Below are 24,765 nucleotides of genomic sequence, written 5' to 3' on the forward strand. Positions count from 1 at the left end.
CACACTGGCATCAGTGTGGGCATGCAGTTTTCAGTGTAGCCATTATTGTGCGGTGGAGTTCAAAATGATAAGCTCCCAGCACCATATACTCTTAATGGCATCACTGCACTTACAATTCCTAAGAATGGACTTAGACACTGTAGGGGTACATGATTCATGCACCTGTACCCTCACCACTGGCATAGGGCACCCAGCTAGAGGGGTGACTGATGGATGCCAGGGCAGTGTGTTGTAGGTATGGCACACACAGATGTGTGCCATGTCGACTCTTCACTTTGTTCTGCACCAAAACACGCAGCCTGCAGTGGCAGTGTGTGTGTGTTTCAGGGTACAGGACCTCTAAGAGTTGCACAATAAGTGCTGCAGCCCTTAGTGGCCTTCTCTGGTCACTTTGCCTTGGGTACCTGTGGTACCATTTACCACGGGCTGACCTGTGGCCAGAGATGCCAATTGGGTTAGTTTTGGGGAAAGAACACAGGCCCTTGGAACCTGATTGGCAATGACCAAGGGCACACCATGAAAAAGTGCATCAGTAGTCTAGCAAAAAAGTGTGGGGGGGGGGGGGGGGGAGAGGTGAGGGGTGACTGCAACAGAAACCCACTTTCCTACATTCACCCAGGTCTATCGCGAAATACGGAAAGAAATTGCATCTGTCCCATACTTTAAACATGAAGATCTTAAGTATAGTTTTTACATGCAGGCCACCTAGCGTGTTTCACATTAATAAATGGTGCTGTTGCCGCAAGCTCCTCAAAACCCACCTTTCCGCAATGTGCCTTAACTTTGATCTGTCATCCCAAGCTGTCCACAAGCGCTACGAGTCCTTACGGTAGAATGCGCTATACAAATATAATTTCATTCATTCATCACGTACCCTGCAAGGACTGCCGGCAGCACATTCTCTGGCTCGCCAATGTCTATGTTGATCTTTCATAGATAGTTCTTATTTTCTGTTGTAAATTCACTTCCAAAAGTTCACATATCGAAGATCTGAACAGGAGTTCCCATGAGCCTGTAACATGCTGGGTGTCAGGAATTCCAGCTACTCTATGTACGAGGCCTCCTGCGCTCTACCCTTGCACTGGAAAGAAAACCGCACGGTAAACAGCACTCACTGTTCCATCTGCATCTTCCTTTCCATCCAGCCTCTTGTAACCAATACCATTTTGCCATGTCCTCAAAGGTGACCGCCACAAAGCACCACAATGACATCGCTTAAATCCCCAAGCTGCTCAGACCCACATCCGCCTTCCACACCTACCTGAATATCCTTCATGAGCTGCGGCAAATGGAACTGCCACTCCTTGGAGAAGCCGGAGAGTTGAAGCAGGAAGCCCACGGTCTGGTCGGCCTCCTCCAGGCAGGCGAGGCTCTGCACTGTCCTTACTGCATTGAGGCACTGTGGGGCACACAGAGAGGCACGCGTTACAAACACCACAAACCTGTACTCACAGATAGCCCGAGAAGGAGCAGGGGAAGCTAACCTGAAGAATCCGCTCCTGATGGACTCCCACGAAGTCCAGGGCCTCGGTCAGGAAGTTGTATCGAAGGGTCTTCAGCAGACGCTCCATCAAGGACATGCAGAGACGGTAGACTCCTGGCCAGGAGGGGGCATCCAGAGCTTTTCGAGATGCACCGGCCATGGCAGTCTGAGTGAGCAATGGAGAAAACAGGTTTACTGGGTGGCAATATGAGGATAATCAAAGAGCAGTAGAAGCTTTCCATGCAGCCTGGCCAGAGTTCTTCTTGCTGCCCTGCTTGAATGACTTAAGAGATGGGCAAAAATCACTGATGCTACTGTAATCATTGCTCTCGCGACGTGTTGCCCACCCAGAGGCATCCGAGTGCCAAATGCAGTGCGGCTTTCAGTGCAGCACACAGACTTCCATCTCGCCACAAGAAGTAGTCGGAGGCTCAAAGTTACTGGGACCTGCAGAGGCTTTTGCACGGCTCCTATTCAGGTGGGATGTAATCATAGGCCTGAATGGTCAAAGGCTCTTTAACCCTTCTGAACTATGCGACTAAGATGCCGTATGGGACTCCTTATCATGGCTGCTACTCTTGCAGCACACAGGCCACTCCCACTGCCTATTATTTCTTAAAGAAAGGAATGAAGAAGCGCCCCAAGATCAGCCCACACTTCAGAGTCGCAAAGGTCTGAGCTCCTACAGAGCCAGCTAGAGCTCAATCCCGTCCTTTTACCAGATATACTCACCGGCAAGACCCCATTACTGCTCAGCTGATAGAGGCTCAGGAGGGGGAGACAGAAGCTCTGAGTCACACCAGCAGCAGCCATAGCAGCAGCACCCTGAGAAGGACACAGAAACAGGTCATGACCGTTAGTGATCATTGCACAAAAGCCTGATGAAGGCCACATAACTCAAATAAAGAACCATGAAAGAACTGTCAGAACAGACCGCTCTAGCATGTTCAACTCTAGAAACAGTGAAACAAGGACATGAAGAGGGAAAAGGGGATATTAGGAGAGGGAGAGAGGGGTGGGGAAGATGTAAACACAAAGGGAGAAAGAAGGAGGTTAACGGAGAAAGATGGGGAACGAGTCAAAAGAAACATGGGGAACGAGAGGGAGGGAAACGCGGAGAGATTGACTGAGTCAGGGAGGCGATAGGGAGGCAAAGGAGACTAAATAAGACACTCCAAGGTGAAACAGCAGAGTGCGCCTTACACAACACTACTCTCCCTCCCGCCAGAGATCCCTGCAGGAGACACGCACCTGCGGCGTCTTTGCGATGGTCAGAAGAAGGTGCAATGTAGCCTCAGCAAAGTGCAGGTTCTGCTTCACCCGAAGGCTGACCTCCAACGTGCTGAAAAGGGTCGGGAACAGAGGCAATGTTCTGGTCACCTGCAGCCAGAGCTGCCCGTCCTCATCCACCTCGCATAGCTCCTTCACCAGATGCAGCGCCAAAACACACACCTATACAGGAAGCATGCAAGCCAGCAAAGTGGGGGGAAGCGACACAAATTAGAGCATGAGAGAAGAGTTAAGGCAGGAACTGGTAGCACTAGTGTCCAAACTTGTCAACACTGAATAGCTGCCCAATGTTTTTTTGTTTAATCTGGAACGCATTTTAATAGCTATTGATCCAATTATGATATACATATAATAGAGCAGTCACCACTCCGTAGTTATCGTTAGTACTACAATGAGATAAATTGGGGGAAATAAAAATGTGCAGCAGGCAACTCTGACAAAGGTGGTAACATGGTATTGTGGCCCATGGGCATGTACAGGAGGAAGGCTTATAAACACCTCAATGATACTGCATGTCATAGAAACATAGACCAGGAACACTACCTGCAGGTTAAGGATGATTTTCATAAAGATGTATTAGGGTGGAAAGATCAGGCCGTATCAACACTGATGAATGCAGGTTTTTTAAGTAGAACATTCCAAGCTCCCAATTTTTTTTATTCGATTCCTCAGTAAAGTTTATTTGAAAATACCTCCAAGAACACAGATGAATTTTTGAGACATTTGATATTGAGCTGACCTTCACATATGAAGAACTTTACAGATTTCCTAAAAAGAGTGTCTGACATAGGGTGAGACTCAGACATGTTAATGATGATGTTGGATGTCTCTGCCTTATATGGACAAGTTACTTAACTTCAGTAACGCCTTATCTGGTGGACACATGATCTAGCCAGAGATTCCTTACCACTGAACTTACAGGCGTCAGGCTGGATCTGGAAGATTCTTCTTAGCATTACCCTTGCGCACCGGTAGGTGGCCTCGGTCGACTCCACGTGATGGCGTATGGCGTCGAGTTAGTCGTCGTGACGTCTGCATCTAAATAGGGCCACCTCAGCACACTGACGTCAGTACTTTCCACAACTTTCCATGATAGAAGGATAGAGCCATGAAGTTGACGGACAGTGGTGTGTTTAAACAACTAGGGCCTTGAAGGGGAACAGCCCTGACACGAAGAACTGATCCGCAGTGCAGGGGGGATGGGTGGGTCGCTAAGGAATCTGCGGCTAGATCATGTCTCTACCGAAGGTAAGTAATTTGTCCATCTGATAGACATCTAGCCACAGATTGCTTACCTTTGAACAGATACCAAAGCAGTACCATCCCCAGAGGAACAGCGTAAAAGTTTAAACCAAAAAGTCCTGTAAGACTGAATAGCCAAAGAGGCCCTCCCTACGGACCTGATGAACAAGTTACTTACCTTCGGTAACAATGTATGATGATGATGATTACGCACTTGTATAGCGCACGACTACCCGTAGGCATCTCGGCGCTTGTACGAATACCACCGAGGAACCCTTCCTGGCCTTTCCCTGTGAGGAGCCCACTCCTGGGCACCCCCAAGGTGAAGTCAGGCATCCTCAGCGTTGTTGGGGCCGTTGTAGAGATTAAGCAAGCTATTGCCCAGACGTGCAAAGTGGGACTCATGATTAGAATAGGCACCGAGGCGAGAATTATCAGGTCCGAGGAAATTGAGCCAGAGACCCGCCGAGGCGGGAATTGAACCCTGGTCCCAGCCAGACTACTGCATCAGGGTCTGCAGCTCTAACCATTGAGCCACACTTCTCTACTCTAATGTATCTGGTAGAGACACAGTCTAGCCGCAGACTCCTTAACTTAGAATATCCCCAGGCATCAGACTGGATCCGGAAAACTCTCCGCAGCAGCACCTTTGCGCGCCAGGGGGCAGCGCCGCATGGCTCCGCCCTGACGTGGTCCACGGACACGACGTACGCGGAGCCATATAAGCCCCTACCGGCACGTTGACGTCAGTTTTCGTCGGAAAAACGTTTCAACGCTACAAAGCGGAGCCACCACCAAAAACTGTGAAAGTATGGGAACAGTGTGCGAAAAAGATGAACAAAGAAAAGAAAAATAGTGAAGGGAAAGAGCAGAGCACCGCTCTGAGAAGCAACCCCACAAAAGCGAAGGTTAAACCCTCCCGGAAGCAGAAGAAGATGTGAAAAAACAACATAGACAACAGAAAGTCTGCAACCACAATATATAACTGTGATGGGCAACAAGTCCGAAACACATGAGCAATGACAATCCACCACATGTCAGCACCAGAGAGGGACGTCATATTCCCTGTAAGAGACCTATAGACTGAGGCAGAGCCAATAGACTTCAAACTAATGGACTGCAGGGGAGGTAAGAGACCCCAAGGCGATTGAGAAAGGAGGGTGGGGGGAGAACATGAGTAGACTCCCACACTGGTCGACCCAGGCGTAGGGATGTAAAAGGCCACATGACAGATGAGCATACCGCCCAATCACGAGAATGGGTGGAGTAGAGGAAGCAAAACAGAATGAAGCATCCCGTCGAGGAGTGAAGGGAAGATGTCACTCCGCAGAAAGACAAAGCCACCCGGAGGGAGGCGAATGCAAAAACCCAACCTGAAAAGGTCCCGGGAGAACAGGGAGGATGGGCGGATGTTAAGGAATCTGCGGCTAGATTTTGTCTCTACCAGATACATCGTTACCGAAGGTAAGTAACTCGTTCATCTGATAAAGACATTTAGCCGCAGATTCCTGAACTTAGAATAGATACGATAGAAAGCCACACCCATAGAGGAGGCGGGTCTGCAACTGAACTCCACCAAATTCCAGAGAGAACTTAGCCGTCAACAAGGTGACGAAACACAGTGGGCACAGCAATGCCAGGGCAGTCCACACCAGACCACGAAGCTCTGACAAGAGCGGAAACAATGGGAGGCAAGGGCACCACAAGCCGTTAAAGAACAGCACGAAAACCTGTGTGTATACCGGGTTGGGAGAAAGAAAGCATAGAGCCAGAAATGCTGGTGCGGAAATGAGATTTCATGGATACGTAAAAGAAGATGAACTGAGCCTAGGGTCCGATGGATCCGCAGGATTCGACTAGTCGACAGGAAGCATGATCCAGAGAGAGGACAAAACGGTATGACAGAGTCCGCGCATACCTGTCGAGTTTGCACAACAGTGGAAAAAAGCACTGTTGAACCTGCACCAGCTAAGATACGTGGGACAGCATTGGCAGGATGCCGACCCATGGCCAGAAAGTGCCGGCATTACCAGAAACACAAGACACTCCAGTACGCAGTCACTCCTTCACAATGTGAGAGGGCGGACGGCAACATGCAGAAGCACCCAGAACAGGACCACATTAAGACTGGTATTCATGTGGAAGACAGGAATACACATAAGCATACAGTGTGGACGGCAGAACCACACCAAGTATAGGGAAATCCCCCTGTAGGGTAGCGTGAGCAGCCCAGATGTGAAGGACGCATCACCATGTAGGCAACCGGCAAAAGTGGCCTGCAGCAAGTCAGACACACATACAAGGGCTCGCATCATAAGCAGACCGGGGCGAAGACCACGGACACCGCAGCAAGGCACATTGCCTGCGCGACCCCGCTGTGGGAAAAGCACAGAGCAGATATATATGAAGAAAGATACACATCTAAAAAGAATGTATTGAATAAAACAAGACAAGGGGTACGCCATAAGTACCAACAGTCATGTTGAAGCAGAGTTGGACAGGACACTGTCCAGATGGAGTTGTTTCTTACCTGTAACTCCAGTTCTGTAGTAGGGGTATCTCTGTGATAGTCATAATCATGTGAATAGTCCCGCCCAAGTGCGTGGACCCAGGAGCACTTCATTAGATATAGCCTCTTAAGTTGTCCTCTTCTGCAGTCCTGCATAGACACTTAAGAGATATGCAGCCTAAAAACAACTAGGCTACGCTGGCCAATACTTCATCCTGAAGTGAAAAAGATAGCCAGGTTACAGTTAAATTTAACTATTTTACTAAGTTTCACACATAGAGAAACTCCCCTTCACAAATATCCCTTTTTCATGATAGAGATGAAGGGCTGGACAGACAAGCCCCATAGGCTGCCATTATTTGTCTGTAAATGGATACCGTGCCTTTAAGAATCCTTCCAGAGACCCTCGGTATCCCATGATCAACAGCCAAAGACCAGTTACTTTCAGTTCTTTTTTCCGGTTCCTCGGGAGGAGCCAATGTCCCCCGCTAGACAGATGAGGAGATGGAGCAGGACATGAAAGTGAAAACAGTCAGGATCAATGTAAGGGCCTAGCAATTTACAGACAAGACCACCCAAGAAAGCGAGTATCCTGAAGAGAACACTTCCCGAGAGTGTAATAGCAGGAACCCAAAGCAGAAGCGTGGAAACACCTGCGCGGAAAATAGCCGGGAAGTAGGAAAAACTCTTGTTTGGGAACGGCCCAGAAAATGAGGGCACAAGGCAGTGTACAGCACAGACGTACATGGCGAAGATGCCACCGCCTACAGACAAGTCCAGACAGGGCTGAAGTACGAGAAAGCATTACCCATCCCGGAGAAATTGGAGGGTAGAACCAATCACCGCAGAAGCGGAAGAAATAACGCAGGCACCCCATGATAGTGAATATACCAGGGTGCACCCAAACTACGCGCACACACTGAAGAAGTGTGCCGCAGAGCTGCTCTGCCCTGGCGCTATATGATGGCAGAGCATCAGATGCGGAAGAACTGTGCCGGAACGGAACAGAACAAGGGGTCCCAAGGCACAGTGGCTGGCGAAAAGAAGCGCAGCCAACATGAACAAAGAGGAGGACAGCGAAGCTGAAAAAACACCCCTGGGAAGGGCAGGCGAGGCAGAAGCCTCACGGTAGGGAACCTCTACCGATGCTTCGAAGTACTATGGACTACCGTAGACCCCAACCCTAACTGAAAGTGCAATAGAGCGATGCCAACAAGTGGGTCGCATAACAGCATAACACAGAGATCGACGTCGTTTCGACTCAAGAACCGGAGTCGATGCACGCAGCCGGCACCGAGGACGAATCTGCCGGCGAAGACACGACATGAGTGCCTTCCTCATCTGTGGGACCCGAAGGCGCACCAGGGAGAGAGGGTGACCCAAAGAAAGACTGGAGAGCCTTTGAATAGGCCTCCATCTGGGACCTTGTCACTCTGACACCTGGAAAGGGTGGGTATGGGGGAAGACGACTGCTGGGCGCCTGTGCCTGACCGAGAGCAGCGGGCCCTAGCGTAACGTTTACGGGAGGATGACCTCTGTGACTTATGCTTGTGCTTACCTGTCTCCGAACAACATCCTCAGGAACGACCCGGTGACCGGGAACGACCTTGTGAGCGGGCCCGATCCATAGAGGGAGATCAGCGGCGTGAAGGAGCAGGACCGGACATAATGGCGGCCACAAGCGTGATAAGACGCTCCCTTAGGAACTTTTGGTGTCATCTGCCAACAGGAGTCGCACTCTTTGTAGTTGTGGTGCACTCCCAGGCACCACATACATATGGCGTGCGGGTCTGTGATAGACAATTGCCGGGTACAGGTCTCCCGCCTTAAAGCCCGAAGGCATCGTACACTGTTGCGTCGAGAAGGCCTGAAAAATAGGCTAAGGAACCGCTGGTTTTCCTGGATCCGTGTTGGGACACGGAAAGGAAGAAAAACTGACGTCAGCGAGCTGGGAGGGGCTTATATGGCTCTGCGGACGTCAAGGAGGATTCGTGCGGCGATGCCCCCCGGCGCGCAGAGGTGCTGCTGCAGAAAGTTTTCCGGATCCAGTCTGACGCCTGGGGCTATTCTAAGTTCAGGAATTTGCGGCTAGATATCTCTATCAGATTGTCCAGGCAATAATGATTGGCAAACGTGTCTGGGGATGTCCACATAGAAGCCTGGCAAAAGTCAAGGACCAGGACACCATGCTGAAGTGGAGGCTGCCTTAGCTCTGGTTGAATGAGCTCTGAGGCCTTCAGGAGGCTGTTTCTTCACCAAAGCGTAACAAAGCACAAGTTACTTACCTTCGGTAACAATATCTCTGTAAGAAACAGTAGTTAGTGTTAGATTCCTTACCATAGAATATCCCCAGGCGTTAGACTGGATCCGGAAAGATTTCATCAGCAGTACCCTTGTGCGTCGGTAGGCGACGTCTGCGGCTCCGCGTCTGTCTTTGTGATCGCCGGGATGACGTCGTCGGAGTACTTAAGACGCACCCTTGCGCGCACGCGTCAGTTCTGTATATAGCTTTTTTGCGGCAGGAACGCAGAGCCGTGATAAAAACCGACACTGGTGCAATGAAACTAGGGCCCTGAAGAACAAGTTACTTACCTTCGGTAACGCTTTTTCTGGTGGATACAGTATCTGCCTGTGGATTCCTCACCTTGTGAATATCCCCCATCGGAAATTATTTTGTAGCTTTTCACGCAGACGTGGAGGATGTCACAGAAGCACGCCATCGTGCGCGGCTCCGCTGACGTCACTGACTCCATAATAGGACTCCGTCGGCGTGATGACATCAGTTCCGCCCTTTTTTCCATGCCCTCGAGGCACACGGACGGACCGACAACAGTAGATATATACACAATGTACACAGTACCAAATAACCAAGATAACACACACACAGTGTGCCGTCAATACTTGATAGCAATTATAACAATACATTTCCTTCAACAGTAAAATATATACATTAAAACAATGTCACTAATGCAGGTATAGAAGAGTGGACAACGGGGAGGTGGGTGGGCCAGTGAGGAATCCACAGGCAGATACTGTATCCACCAGAAAAAGCGTTACTGAAGGTAAGTAACTTGTTCTTCTGATGGATACATCTGCCAGTGGATTCCTCACCTTGTGAATGGATTCCCACAGCAGTCCCACTCCTGGAGGAGGGTGTCCACCCTTCTATACCAAGAAGTCCTGAAGGATGGAACAAGCAAAGTGTCCGTCCCTCCTCACCTCTGCATCCCAACAATAATGCTTTGCGAAAGTGTGGAGGGAGGCCCAAGTTGCCGCCCTGCAAATGTCCTCTACAGGTACACCCCTAGACAAGGCAGATGTAGATTACTTTGCTGTAGTTGAATGGGCTCTCAAACCTTCAGGAGGATCCTTACCGGCCAGAGAGTAGCATATCTTGATACACAAGACAATCCATCTTGACAGCGTCCACTTTGCCTCTTCTGGCACCAACGAAACCCACGAAGAGCTGGTCATCCACTCTAAACTCTCTGGTTCTGTCCAGGTAGAAGCTCACGCCCTCTTCGGGTCCAAGCAGTGAAGTCTCTTCTCCTCCTCCTTGGAAGGGTGAGGGGGAGGATAGAAGGTAGGTAGGGTAACGGACTGCCCCAGACTAAAGGGAGTTACCACCTTAGGCAGAAAAGCAGCCCTGGTCCTAAGAACCATTCGTTCAGCATGAATGGTCAAGAATGGGGGCTTGGAACTAAGAGCTTTAAGCTCACTTACCCTCCTTGCCGAGGTAATCGCTACTAAGAAGACCGTCTTGAAAGACAAAAGCCTCATGGGACACTTGTGCAAAGGCTCAAATGGAGAACCCATTGAGAAAGCAAACACAAGATTCAAGTCCCATTGTGGCACAATAAATGGAGTAGGAGGAAATGTATTTGTAAGCCCCTTCAAAAACCTTAAGACAATAGGAGACTTAAATAAAGACGGCTGATCCGGCAGACAGAGAAATGCCGACAAAGCTGATAGATAACCTTTCACTGTAGCTACAGCAAACCCTTGCTGAGCCAAAGAAAGTGCAAACTGAAGAATGTCAGACAAACGAGCTTTCAAAGGGTCAATGGATTTCTCCCCACACCAAGAGACAAATTTGGACCACCTATAAGAGTAGATAGACTTGGTGGAATGTCGCCTGGCTGATAAGATGACATCCACCACATCATTTATTTATTAGTATTTTGTAAAGCGCCTGGTTACACTAACAAGTGTGTCCCCGCGCTGTAAATGCTAATAGTAGTAATTTGTTGCTGACGCTTCTTTCGATTTTAGTTGTTAGGGAAGAGTAGTGTTTTCAGGTCTTTCCTGAATTTTGTTTCTGATGGTTCGGTGCGCAGTTCCACTGGCAGTTGGTTCCATTTCTTGGCCGTTTTGACTCTGAAGGATTTTCCACCCATTTTGGCTGTTTGGACCCTCGGGACATGAACCTGCCCCGTCCCACATGATCTCAGTTGGCGGGTGGGTTCGTACCATTTCAGAAGACCACGTAGGTAGCTTGGACCTTTGTCATGCAGAATGCGATGACCTGTACATAGGGCTTTGAAAGTCACCCATTCCCTGATCAGGAGCCAGTGGAGGGTTTTCAGAGCTATTTTAGATGAAGCTCTCCTGGGTAGTTGTAGGATCAGACGGGCCGCTGCGTTCTGTATTCGTTGAAGTCTAGAAAGACTTTTTTCGTTGGCTCCTAGATACAGAACGTTCCCATAGTCTAGTCTAGATGTTATCAGGCTATGGACTATGGTCTGGCGCACTGGTACGGGCATAAGGTCAAGCGTTTTCCTAAGGACCCGTAGTATCCCGAAACAGGTTCCTGCTACCTGTTTGGTCTGGTCGAGCGTAAGGTTTTTGTCTAGCCAGACCCCTAGGTTCTTTACTAAATGGCTTGGAGTGGGCAGTTCACCCAGCTCTTCCGGCCACCATGCTGAAGTCCATACTGATGGAGCTTTGCCTATGATCAATACCTCCGTTTTGTTGCCATTCAGGCGGAGGCAATTGTCTGCCATCCAAAGTGCCACCTTCTGCATACAAGCCGCAAAGTTGGTGGCGCTTTGCTTCTCTGGTTGCGTTAGGTTTACAGTCAATTGCGTATCGTCCGCATACGATACTATCTCAACCCCAAACGTATCTGTAATTCCTCCTACGGGGGCCACATATAGATTGAAAAGAGTGGGGCTGAGACTGAAGCCCTGTGGCACTCCCTGATTGAGTTTTATTTCCTTGGACTTAAACTGGCCCTGGGCGACCTGGAAGGTTCGGTCGGTTAGGAAGGATTTCATCCATTCCCAGGCTTTTCTCTCACACCTCCCTTTTTCAGACACTGTAGCAGTGTGTGGTGGGCTACAGTGTCGAAGGCGGCACTAAGATCAAGGAGAATTAGTGCCGCCGTTTGGCCCTTATCAGCATATCCTCGTAGGGATTCTGTTGAAGACAGCAGGGCCGACTCGGTCGAGTGAAGGGCTCGAAATCCCGACTGAGAGGGATGGAGAAGTCCATTAGCTTCAGCAAATGGTGAGAGCTGTATATTCACAGCTTTATCAGCGATTTTTGCGAAGTAGGGAAGAAGGGACATGGGTCTGAGGTTGTCCAACTTTTCTATACTGATATTGGGTTTTTTCCTCAGAGGCAGGACAGTCGCTTTTTTCCAATGGGATGGGGACTTGTCCTGTAATAAAAGAGAGCCAGGAGGTGATTAATATGGGGTTCCAGGGTGGTGATGCTGCCATGGAGTCTTTTGGGGGTTGTAGGATCACTCGGTGATCCTGATTTAATACGGTTTGCTATACAGCATAAGGTTTTCTTAGGCGGAACTATGAATGCTGAGAGACATTTATCCTCCTGTGTCTGTATGTGGTTGTCTACCTGTTCCCTGCCTGCTCTGGCCTTGTCTGGGAAGCCAGCGTAGATTTTGTCCACTTTGTTTGCAAAGAACTCGGCTATTAAGTCGCACGTTTTGACTGATCCCGTCATGGGGGTGGCTAATGAGGTAAGTTCAGAGTTCTCTGTATACTAAAAACATTTCCTTCATGGAATTGTCGGCGTCTTTGATTCTTGTACAGAAGTAGGATTTCTTAGTTTTTCGAATGAGTGCATGGTATATTTTAAGACTGTCCTTATACTCAATTCTGTCTGCCTCGAGGTAGTGTATCCGCCATTTCCTCTCGTAATTTTTACATTTTGCTTTTTGGTCTCGGAGTTCACCGTTGAACCAAGGGCGGATTTGGTCCGTCTTACCGGATCCTTATGAGTCCATGGTGCTGTATGGTCAAGCGCCTTTAGGATCAGCTTATTGAGATTTAAGCAGGCGGATTCTATATCTTTGTCTCCAAGGGGGGCTTCTAATGTTATGATTTTATTGAAGGCCTCTGTGGAGAATTTAGCCCATTTCCTACGTTTGTTGGCGTGGGTGGGTTCCTTGTGTAATCCATCATCCGGTACCGATACCCTAAAAGTGACAAGGAGGTGGTCAGACCATATAACTGGAGTGGGTGGGTCTATGGTTAAGGCATCCCAGTTGGCAAAGATGGGATCTAGGAGATGTCCCTGACAGTGAGTTGGATGTTCTGATTTAAGTAGCATCTGGATGCCAGCTAACTCTTGTTTAATTTCCTGGGCCTCGTTGTTCTTGGGGTCATCAAAGTGATAATTTAAATCCCCTAAAAGGAGGAGTCTTTCATGTTTTAGAGCAGAAAGCGTAAGGGTTTCCATCAGTTGGGTGGGGAAAGTGGCTGCGGGGCCCGGGGGGCGATATATAAGATATCCCCTGATGCAGTATCCCTGGTGCACGGAGATGGAGAAGAGGCCGGTTTCGCTTTTGTCAAGATCCCTTCCCTCTAGAGTGCAGATCAGATCTTGTTTGTGAATTATAGCGATTCCTCCCCCTTTTCCCTTTGGTCTGTCTATTCTTTTGATGTCGTATCCTGGTGGGAGGGCCACCAATATGTCTGGTGCCGATGTGGCGTTCAACCACGTTTCCGTGAGAAAGAGGGCATCTATTCGACCGTCTGTTAGGTAGTCGTGTACCTCCATCTTGTGTTTCCCTAGAGAGCGGCAGTTTAGTAAGGCCAGGTTCAGTATCTTCCCTTTGTGTCTCGATCCCAGTTGTCTTTTAACCGAGAAGGAGCAGTGTGCACACTTTTTCTCTTGATTGTTTACATTTAGACTATGTCGGCAGGGATATTCTAGAGGGGGACATAGCTTCCGCAGTTCTAGGGCGCTATAACTTTTCCGGAGGTTGGAACCTACAGAGGGTCCTGCCCCTGATCCCGGGCGATCACGGACGGGCACAGACGGGCACGCCTTGAGCGCGCCTTCGGCGCGCCCGTCCGCTGCGCCTCCTGTGAGGACCAGACATTTATTGGAGGAGTGTCTCGGGGTGGGCGTGGCCAGGCAGCAGCAGCGCTCCCCTCACACCTCCCCCAAGATGGCGGCTGTTAGCTTGATTTTCCTGCCCCCTAGCAGCGCCCAAATCGGCTGCGGGGGGGTCCAGCAGGGGTCTAAGGTAGGTGTAAATCAAGCGCTTTCACAGTGTGTGCTTTGCATAATAATGTGAGCTAAAAAGTCTAAAATCGACGATCTGTCACATTACAGTATTCCCCGTTTTTACAGGTTTAAAACGGCTATTTAGCCACAATACACAGCTAAAACAAGCTAAAAAATCTTAAAATCGATGGTTAGCTTTCAGCAACAATTCGCTACGTGCCTCTCACCTCCCGGCTTTCCGCCTCAAGAGTAGAGAGTATGCATTTTTTTCATGTGGGAGAGAAAAAGAATTCAGGTTGCCCTGTTCAATCTCCAGGCATGAAGGTGTAAGGTCTGGAGGTGGGGGTGTAGAACCTGCCCCTCCATTTGAGAGAGGAGGTCTGCCCTGAAAGGGAGACGGAGCGGTGGGCACGAGGAGAGGTGGAGAAGATATGTGTACCACACCCTTCTTGGCCAATCCGGGGCGACCAATATGACTTGGGCCCGGTCTTGCAAACGTGTGCAGCGAGGCCCACGGAGCTGCCTGGCAGATGTCCTGCAAGGGGACTCCCCGACCCAGGGCAGTAGTAGCCGCCGTGGCCCGAGTGGAATGGTCACGCAGCCCCACAGGAGGCTCCTTTTTAGCCAGTGAATAACCAGCCTTGATGCACAAAACGACCCATCGAGAAATGGTCCATTTGTGCACCGCCCGTCCCTACTTAGCGCCCATGTAACCAACAGAGTTGGTCATCCACCCGGAACTGGCGTGTGCGATCCAGATAGTATGAGAGCGCATGTTTTGGGTCCAGACGGTGGAGCCTCTCTTCCTCTTTCGAGGGATGGGGAGGCGGAAAGAAGGTGGGCAAGGTAATGAAGTGCCCGATGTGGAAGGCTGTGACTACCTTGGGCAGGAAAGAGGGTCGCGTCCACAACACAACTTTGTCCGGATGGACAGACAGGAAAGGAGGTTTAGAAGAAAGAGCCTGGAGCTCACTCACTCTCCTGGCAGAGGTGATGGCAACCAGGAATGCAGTCTTAAGAGTGAGAAGACAAAGAGGACAATTATGAAGTGGCTCGAAAGGAGCGCATATAAGATAAGTCAGAACAAGATTCAAGTCCCACTGAGGAATCACGAAAGGAACCGGGGGAAACATGAGTGATGCCCTTCAAGAACCTATTTACAACTGGAGACTTTAAAATAGAGGGCTGATCAGGGAGCCTTAAGAAGGCAGAAATGGCAGAGAGGTAGCCCTTAAGACTGCCCAGAGCAGAGCCCTGCTGGCCAAGAGAAAGAAGACAGAGGAGAACCTCAGAAAGAGGGGCAGAGAGTGGATCCACAGCCTTTGCTGTGCACCATGCCACAAATTTGTTCCACCTGCAGGCGTATACCGATATTGTGGAGGGACACCTGGCTGCCAGAATGACATCACAGACTTCAGGAGGCAAGTCAAATGGCCTCAACTGTCGACGCTCAATCTCCATGCATGAAGGTGGAGACTGGACAGGTTTGGGTGGAGGACCGTCCCCTGCTGCTGCGACAGAAGGTCCTCCTGAAGAGGCAGACGAATCGGGGGATCGAGTGACATGCTGAGTAGCTCGGGATACCAGTATCTTCATGCCCAGTCCGGAGCCACAAGGATGACTTGGGCCTGGTCGCGCCTGATCTTCTTCAGCACTCTGGGCAGAAGTGGTATAGGCGGAAAGGCGTACAACAGACCGCAACTCCACTCGAGACGAAAAGCGTCTCCGAGCGAGTGCCGCCTTGGAAATTCCAACGCGCAAAACTGATGACATTGCGCGTTCTCTTCTGTGGCGAATAGATCTAACCAAGGCTCTCCCCACTGCTGAGAGAGACCTTGCGCCACGTCAAAGTTCAGACGCCATTCGTGATCCATCATGCACCGACGGCTGAGTTTGTCTGCCCTGGCGTTCAGGGAACCTGCCAGGTGTTGAACCACCAGGGTCACACCCTGATGTTCCAGCCATTGCCAGAGACGCAGAGCCTCCTGGCATAGGGTCCACGACCCCACCCCGCCCTGTTTGTTAGAGTACCACATGGCGGTGGTGTTGTCCGTGAACACCTGCACTACACTCCCCCGGTCAGAGGGGAGGAATGCTTTCAGTGCAAGTCAGATCGCCTGCAGCTCCAGAAAGTTGATGTGGAGCCGGGACTCCGCCGGAGACCAGATGCCTCTGATCTCCGCCTCTCCCATGTGGCCCCCCCAGCCCAGGAGGGATGCGTCCGTCACAACTACGTGCTCCGGTTGGGGAAGGGAGAGGGATCTGCCGCTGACCCAAATACGGTCCGTGAGCCACCACTGCAACTGCCTTGCAGTGCCCTCCGAGATCAAGACATGGTCGGACAAGTTGCCCTGATGCTGGGCCCACTGAAACTTCAGGTCCCACTGCAGAGCCCGCATCCGCCAACTGGCGTGATGCACCAGAAGGATGCAGGAGGCCATCAGCCCCAGAGGCCGCAGCGTCAACCTGACCGAGACTCAGGATAAAGGCTGAAAGATCGGAATCAGAGCCTGAATATCCCGAACCCGCTGTTCTGGAGGATAAACCCGAAACTGCGCCGAGTCTAGAACCGCTCCGATGAAGAGGAGCTTCTGAGAGGGGCACAGGTGTGACTTCGGCACATTGATGGAGAACCCCAGCAGGTGCAGGAGGTTGCTCATAGTCTGGAGGTGGCTGACGACTGTCTAGGGCGAGCCCGCCTTCAACAACCAGTCGTCGAGATAGGGGAAGACTGACACCCCTAATCTATGCAGATGAGCTGCGACCACCGCCATCACTTTCGTGAACACCCAAGGGGCGCTGGTAAGGCCAAAGGGAAGCACGGTACATTGAAAGTGCTCGTGGCCTACCGTGAACCGCAGGCAGCGCCGGTGGGCCGGTAGGACCGGGATGTGAAAATAAGCGTCCTGCAAGTCCAACGCTACCATCCAGTCTCCTAGGTCTAGGGCAGCTAAGACCTGAGCCAGAGTCAGCATCTTGAACTTCTCCCTCCGGAGGGACGTACCGTAGGTCCAAGATAGGGCGTAGGCCCCCTTTGCCCTTCTTGGGAACCAGAAAGTAGTGGGAGTAACAACCACACCCTACTTCTGGCCCAGGAACGCGCTCGATGGCCCCCTTGGCCAAGAGGGCCGTAACTTCCTCTTGCAGAAGTTGCAAGTGATCCCCCGACACGCGGTGGTATTACGGTAGCATGGCTGGAGGGGTCGCCTCGAAGAGGAGGGAGAAGCCCCTTCGGACGATTTGCAGCACCCACCTGTCCGATGTGATGTTGCGTCAGTGGAGGAGGTGATGGCAAACCCTGCCCCCACTGGCGTTCAATGGGCCTGAAAGCTTGGACTAGGAGGGCTTTGAGGCGGATGCTGCGGGGGTGGATGTGGACTGGCCTCGCCGTTGTCCCCTGGCACCGCCACGGCGGTTACCACGGCCGCCACCGCGCTGAATGTCAGTCTGCGGCCCGTGGCTGGCAGGACGTGTGGGGGCGCCCCTAACCTTGGGCACGAAAGGGGCGAAAGGCAGCAGATTGCTGGCGCGGGGCCGACAGGTCCAAGGACTTGGTTGTAGCCCTGGAGTCCTTAAAGCGCTTAAGTGCACTGTCTGCCTTGTCGCCAAAGAGGCAACGGCCATCAAACGGCATGTCCATAAGGTTGTTCTGGACATCGGCTGAAAAATTGGCGGACCTCAGCCAGGCGTGGCGGCGAACCGCCACCGTCGTCGCAATCACCCTGCCTAGCGAGTCCGTGGTATCCAGCCCACATCGAATGGAATACCGTGCTGCATCTCGCCCCTCCGCAAGGGCTTGGGCGAGTTTAACCCGGGCCTCCTCCAGGCATTGTGGCAACCCGTCCGCGACCGTGTCCCACAGAGAGTGGGTATAACGGCCCAAAAGGCAAGCGGTGGTGACTGACTACAACCCCAAACTAAGTGAGAACATCTTTTTTCCATACGGTTCATACCTTTTGGATCCCCGATCAGGGGGAGCTGTCGGGAATGCGGTCTGGGAATTAGAGGCATGGATAACCAGGCTTTCGGGGGTGGGGTGGGTGGACAGGAAACAAGTGTCGCCCGGGGCCAGGCGGTGGCATCTGGCCACGTTCCTATCTACAGGGGGACCTGTAGCGGGCCTAGACCAAGTGCCCAACGGAACGTCAGTTAAGGCCTCATTGAACGGCAGTAGAGGCTCCGAAGAGCTTGCCTGCGGTTTGAGGACCTCAGTGAGGAGGTTAGTCCTCACGGCTGCGACGGGGAGCTCAAGAGACAAGGCCTTGGCTGCCCTCGTCAACACCACACTGTAGGCAGCCCCATCCTCCGTAGCCACGGTAGGAGGGGAGACAAATCCAGTGTTGGGCGAAGTGTCCAAACCACTGGCCTCCCCTAGTTCAACTGCCCAGTCCTGAAAAGACTGGCACTCCCATGCCAGAGGGTCCTCAGACCCCTCCCAATCCGCTTCGTCCTCCATCTTCTGGTACTCAGGTTCAAATGATGGGGCTGGATCATAGAAGTATGGCACTTCTCTCGGCATCGAATGCGGCGTCGTTTAACGCCGTTCCGGCACTGGAACCGGATTGAGGGGGGGGGATCGGGACGGCGTCGGGGGCGACACCCTAGGAGTCGACGCCGGCAGAGGGGTCGTTAGGTGGACCAGCGGCGACCCGGATCCGACGGATCCAGCTGGGCCCTGCGGCGTCGGGACCGAAGTCGCTGAAGCACCCGACAGCGCCAGGGCCGAAGCACCCGGCCCACTTGGGCTTCCAGTAGGGACCGCGGGGCCCGAAGGCGCCGCGGAACCTGACAGAGGAGTGAGCGACCTCATGGCCCTGAGGAAGGCATCGATCTCCTCCGGCGTAGCGTTCTGCCCAAGGACCGGCGGGTATGGAGCAGGCCGCGACGTCGGCGGCTCCGGCGGAGCCGCGTGGGCAGTGTCGCCCGAACCCCCGGCCGCGTGGCACGAGCGTCGAGGAGAGTCAGAAGAAGAGTGTCGCTTTTTCGACTTCTTGTGCCTCTTACCTGAGGACTTGGAGCCTGATGAGTGGTGGCAACTCACCGAGCTGTGACGACTCCGGCCCCGCGACCGGTCCCTCGACCTCCCCCTGGACCGGGACCTCGAGCGGCACGGGGCCGACTGCCAGAGCTCGAGGCGCTTACGGGACCGCTCCCGCCTAGCTTTCGACATCAAGGCCCGGCAGTCGGGGCACGACTTGTCATCGTGGTCGGCCCCTAAGCAATACAGGAACCGGCGTTGGGGGTTGGTAACCGGCATCACTCGGCACAGGGTTGGAGTCGTTCGACTCAAAAAACAGATCAAAAGGATCGATAAAGTTTAGTCAAAAAATGACTAAAGGGTACCACTTTTTCCAGATCGGCGCTTGCTGGCGCGGAAAAAAGAAGAACTGACGTCAGCGCGCGAGGGCGGCGTCTAAGTACTCTGGCGACGTCATCCCGGCGCCAACGACGGACGCGGAGCCGCAGACGACGCCTACTGACGCGCAGGGGTACTGCTACGCAAAAGTTTCCGGTTTTAGACCGACGCCTGGGGATATTCTAAGGTAAGGAATCTAATACTAACCTGTTTCTTTCAGATCCTAATGACCGCGAAGGGAGGTAATAAGGCCTTGAGCGCCAAACGTATCGCCCGGAACTCTAGAAGGTTGGTGTGAAGCAACCTTTCCTCTGGAGACCAAAGACCCTTGGTCTCCAGATCCCACAGATGAGCACCCCACCCTAGGGTGGATGCATCCGTTATCACCGTGGCCACCGATGGAGGTAAGTGGAACAGCTTCCCTTGAGTCAGATTGCTTTCCACGCTCCACCAAGACAGATCTGCCGCAGCTTCTCTGGAGATACTGATTGACTCCCTGAGATCTCCGTTGTGTTGATACCACTGCCTGCGGAGACACCGCTGGAGTGCCCTCATGTGCCAGCGTGCATGATTGACCAGCAGAATGCAGGAAGCCATCAGACCGAGCAGACGAAGGACCTTCAGGACTGGTACAACCGCTCCATTGTAAAATAAAGGAATCATATCCTGTATGTCGCGAATCCTTTGCGGAGGAGGGAATGGCCGACACGCAGTGGTATCCAGTACCGCACCTATGAACAGGTTGCGCTGGGAGGGCACCAGGTTAGATTTGGGCACATTTATCAAAAAGCCCAACGTGTACAACAACTGAGTTGTGACTTGCAGATGATGGAGCACATTCTCCGGAGATTCTGCTTTGATCAGCCAATCGTCCAGATAAGGGAATACTGGTATCCCTGACCTTCTGAGATGTGCTGCCACCACAGCCATCACCTTGGTGAAGACTCGAGGTGCAGTAGTAAGACCAAACGGAAGGACCGCAAACTGGTAATGTTGCGATTCCACCGTGAACCCGAGATACTTCCTGTGTGGCTTCAGGATGGGAATATGAAAATACGAATCCTGCAAGTCGATCAACACCACCCAGTCTTCTTCCAGCAGCGCTTGAAGAACCTGTGCAAGGGTGAGCATCTTGAACTTCTCCTGTTTCAGAAAGAGATTCAAGACCTTGAGGTCCAGGATTGGACGAAGTCTGCCATCCTTCTTGGGTATCAGAAAATACCGGGAGTAGCATCCCTGAACCCTTTCCTGCTCCGGAACCACCTCTATCGCACCTTTTCTTAGTAAAGCCAGGACTTCCTCCTGCAGGAGAAGCAGATGGTCCTTCGTGCAAAATCCTTGGCAAGGAGGATAATTTGGGGGAAACTCCCAAAAAGGAAGAGTATACCCATTCTCCACAAGATTAAGAACCCAAAGGTCCGATGTGACCGATTCCCAATCCCTTAGAAAATGAGTGAGCCGACCACCTATAGAACCAACATGATCCGGAATGGCGGATCTAGGGCTGCTTTGCTGTGGTTGGAGGGGGGTGGGAGAAGGAGGAGAAGGCCTCTGTTTCTACCTCTGTACGATTTGTACAGAGAATTCTGCTGCTGTGGTTGCTTGTAAGAGTGAAAGGAAGATCTCCCAAATCCTCTGTATCTCTTATCTGAAGTACCTCTGGTCTGAAGGCCCAAAGACCTAGCCGTCGCCTTACTGTCCAAGGCAGCATCCGCCTTTTTTCCAAACAGGCCGGAAACATCAAATGGAAGATCTATTAAAGTAGCCTGTACATCAGGAGAAAATTCAGAAGACTTCAACCAAGCAGGCTGAACTCCAGAGATCTTTGGGCTACAAGAAACTCCAGCCTCCAGCATCTCTTCCTGACAAGTACAGCATCCTCACAAATCCCTCTGTACCGTGGGACTTCCTTCTTGGTGAGCTGCTCGAGGTCCTCTTGTGACTCCCGTGCCTTTGACCTGTGGTTCCTCCTGAGGGTCTTCTCCTGCTTCAGTGGGCTCCCCTGCTTGCTCAGGCCTGCTCCGACTATCCTGTTGTTGGTGAGTCCCTTGAACCTTGCTGGACCCAACGTTGCTCCTTCGGAGCGTCTCCTCCTGCTTCAGTGGGCTCCCCTAAATGCTGGGACCTGCTCGGACTATCCTGCTGTTGGTAAGTCCCTTGAACCTTGCTGGACGCAACTTTGCTCATTGCGGCTACCAAGGCTTGTTTGTGATCCCAGCAGACACTGACCACCTATTCCCCAACATTCGAAAGTTGGTGCACGGCTCCTGGTATTCCTCAGCATCCCCTGGTCCTCACAGCTGCAGCGACAAGATCACCGTCAACACTTTTGCGTGGAGAGCTAGGAAAAAGTTTCAGCGGAATGCTGGCGCAGGGGATATTCATGAGGTGAGGAATCCACATGCAGAGGTATAAATCAGAAATCTCCGGGTAGAAGATACACCTATGTGTTAGTGAGTGTTGTGTAATAAAAACAAGTATTTTTTTATATACACTGCGTGGTTTCCTTACATTTACCGTACATTCTAAGGTTAACCTGGTAAAACAAGCTGCTTAACACTTCTTCAAGATAAGCCTGAAGCTACCACTTCGAGAGCTTTTTATGGTCATCAAAGACCACTAAAGCAACCATAGGGATTTGTCTGGAGTAGTGCAAGGTGCATCACTTGCACATCATATATATTGCTGCATAAAATATAGGTGCTGTAGCCCTACAAACTCATAATAAACTATGCAACATGCCAAACTCAAAAGAAAATACCGAACTCATAATAAACCTAATTTCAAACTTATTGTGCCTCGGATTTAAAGGAAATGTTTTCCCTCACTCAGTGCTGAAACAGGCTGCTTATTACACGTTTGCACCACCAAAGTAGTTCACCAAATAAACTGCGTGTTTTTTGTTGTTGTTTTTTTTGGGATCAAAAACTTTTATTGCATCTTACAATTACACTGCAGAATGCCTACAACCCGTTGAGCCGGACGCTAACATTCAGTCATGGTGGTAGAGTTATGTTATACATTTTACAGAGAGACAGCCAACAAAATCAGTAGTTTGACAACCGTTACAGTCACAGGTCTTGGCATTTCGAGCGGTAAGCCAGAAAGTGATGGGCGTTGATTTCCCAGTTTTTTAACCAAACAAACAAACAAACAAATAACCTTTAGGAACAAGAGTGTGGTCAGGTTTAGTGCAGCATTGATCATGTGGAAGTATCTCCCTGTGGTTTCCCATAACAGATCCTTCTAAGGTGGCAACCTATCCCGCAGTAGGGAAGCCTTCAGCTAAAAACTGCGTGTTTTTAACCCATTTGAATCATCACTGGTGCAAACTGGGGCTGCTTTGCAGTGGTTGGAGGGAGGTGGGAAGAGGAGGAGGAGGAAGCTTGACGGCCTCTAGGGCGGCCTCTCTTTCTACCTCTGTACGATTTGTACAGATAATTCTGCTGCTGTTGCTGCTGCGGTGGTTGCTTGTAAGAGCGAAAGGAAGATCTCCCAAATCCTCTGTATCTCTTACCCGAAGTACCTCTGGTCTGAAGGCCCAAAGACCTTACATAAAAAGAAAAGCTTGGACACTTATCCAAATAAGCGTCACAGCGGGCCAGTAGGGTTACATGCACTGTACAGTATGTCCCCTTTTTTGTGTGATGATTCTTTGTTTATAAGGTTAAGAATGTTCCTTTTTCTTCTTTGTAGTATGAAGTCATGATTTATTTGTTGGTGTTTTGTCTTAATTAATGTATTGTCTTTGACGTAAACATTATAGTGTATGTTTGTTCCATGTAAATGTTTCTCTCAAAAGCTAAATGAATCATTAAGACAACTTATCTGCTTTTTGAGTAAATTGGTTACATGAGCTTGACATATTAATGCAAGAAAGGGAAAACATCATCTTTTCTTTACGATTTCTTAAATAACCACAGTCCATTAAGTGAGCGCACATGGAGAAAACTTTGGGAGTTCTTCACTGTGTAAGATGTCTATGATCTGAGAGGTACCCCTATGTTACAATGCGTGCGGAGCCGTGCGCATTTGGACACCCGTCAACGTGGGGCAGCTTTCAAGAAAGGTTCTGTGGATGCTGGTGTATGGGATATTCAAGAGGTTAAGAATCTGCAGGTACATATATCCATCAGACTATCTGTGTCCTAGTGCTAGACATACGGTTGTGTCGTACTGCAGGGAAGGTTAAAAAGGTCATCATATTCTAAGTCCTTCATATCTAAAAGCCTCTGAGGTGGTAATGAATATTCCTCACTTGGAGAGGTGAGTTAAGGCAACAGAGTGAGCTTTTAAGTCTTTACTATTCAGAATAATGGATGTGGTCAGGGTCATTAATGACCGCAGTTACCGTGACAAATCAAGTTTCTTTGATAACGGATTTCTGGTTGTCTATGCGATTTTCTTTTTCGGTGTGGTGAACTCCATTTCCATCAACAGTGTTGTTGCCCAAGGATTAGTCAATCTTTAGGCCTGTTCTGGAGATTCTTTCTTTAATGATTTAGATGGTTCAGACCTTAGTCTGCCTGTGGTTGGCTCACGTTGAGTTTTTTTTTTTTATAGTAATTATTGCCTCATATGATGGACTTTGATACCTGGTAGTTTTCTTATCCACTTTTCTGAGGATTTTTCTTAGAGGACTCTGTAGAGGTTGGAAGAATTTTATCTGAAGGAGGCTTGGTGGTTCATTTATGTTCTGAACAACTTCAAGGGTTTCTTTGGAATGTGTAACGAGCCATCCGAATCATCTTCAGAGGAAAGGATACCTTTGATTTGTATTTCTGAAGCCACAACAACAGCACACCCCTCTTGGACACAGAGGGCTTTACTTGAAAATGTCGGACATATCCTGCAGTTCATGGCCTTGTGTAATGGACGCGAGCAATAGATGCACTTCTTATATGATCCCCAGAAATGAGACTTCACTTTCCATACAGCCCACAACGTCTGAAAAGGACTAAGCAGAATCAGACATTGTCTGTTCACTCTCCTAAAACTACTAACGGAAGACGGGAGGCTGTCTTTGGATGGGATAAATATGGATTACGAAGCAAATATAAGCAGCTGATGGAATTAGAAGTGGGCTTAGCAGAGCTCAGTGGGACTCCCTTCACAAGCGTCTTTAGAATTATTATGATAATGGTGACGTGGCCTAAGGGCTCACTGTGCTTCACCTGATTGGCTTAGGTCTTTTCTAAAGATATTTATGGGATCTTCAAAAGATCCAATGCTGGGGAAACATGGAATACAAATTTGCAATAATGATAAGCATGGAATGGATGAGTAAAACAATAAAAATCAGAACAAGGGAACATGTACAAACAGGGTGCAGGGTTCTAAATGAGGAGACAGTAGAAGGTCAAATCCATCTCCTCACTATTCCCCCAGCTTGAGGACTTTGCTCAG

At 50.5% G+C, this 24,765-nt stretch overlaps 1 protein-coding gene across 2 annotated transcripts in view; it reads right to left on the reverse strand.

Moving 5' to 3' along the window:
- The window catches only part of NUP188 (nucleoporin 188), a 761,473-nt gene that overhangs the window by 115,747 nt on the left and 620,961 nt on the right, over positions 1-24,765 (reverse strand). For both annotated transcript variants that reach the window (XM_078646272.1, XM_078646271.1), the window contains exons 35-38: positions 2,735-2,935; positions 2,216-2,308; positions 1,485-1,649; positions 1,262-1,399 (exon numbers count right to left, since the gene is read on the reverse strand). In XM_078646272.1, coding sequence (XP_078502398.1) covers positions 1,262-1,399; positions 1,485-1,649; positions 2,216-2,308; positions 2,735-2,935 — 597 coding nt within the window. The remainder of the gene's footprint in view (positions 1-1,261; positions 1,400-1,484; positions 1,650-2,215; positions 2,309-2,734; positions 2,936-24,765) is intronic.

The sequence above is a fragment of the Lissotriton helveticus genome, chromosome 5_1 (assembly GCF_964261635.1).
Source record: "Lissotriton helveticus chromosome 5_1, aLisHel1.1, whole genome shotgun sequence".
NCBI classification, from domain to species: Eukaryota; Metazoa; Chordata; class Amphibia; order Caudata; family Salamandridae; genus Lissotriton; species Lissotriton helveticus.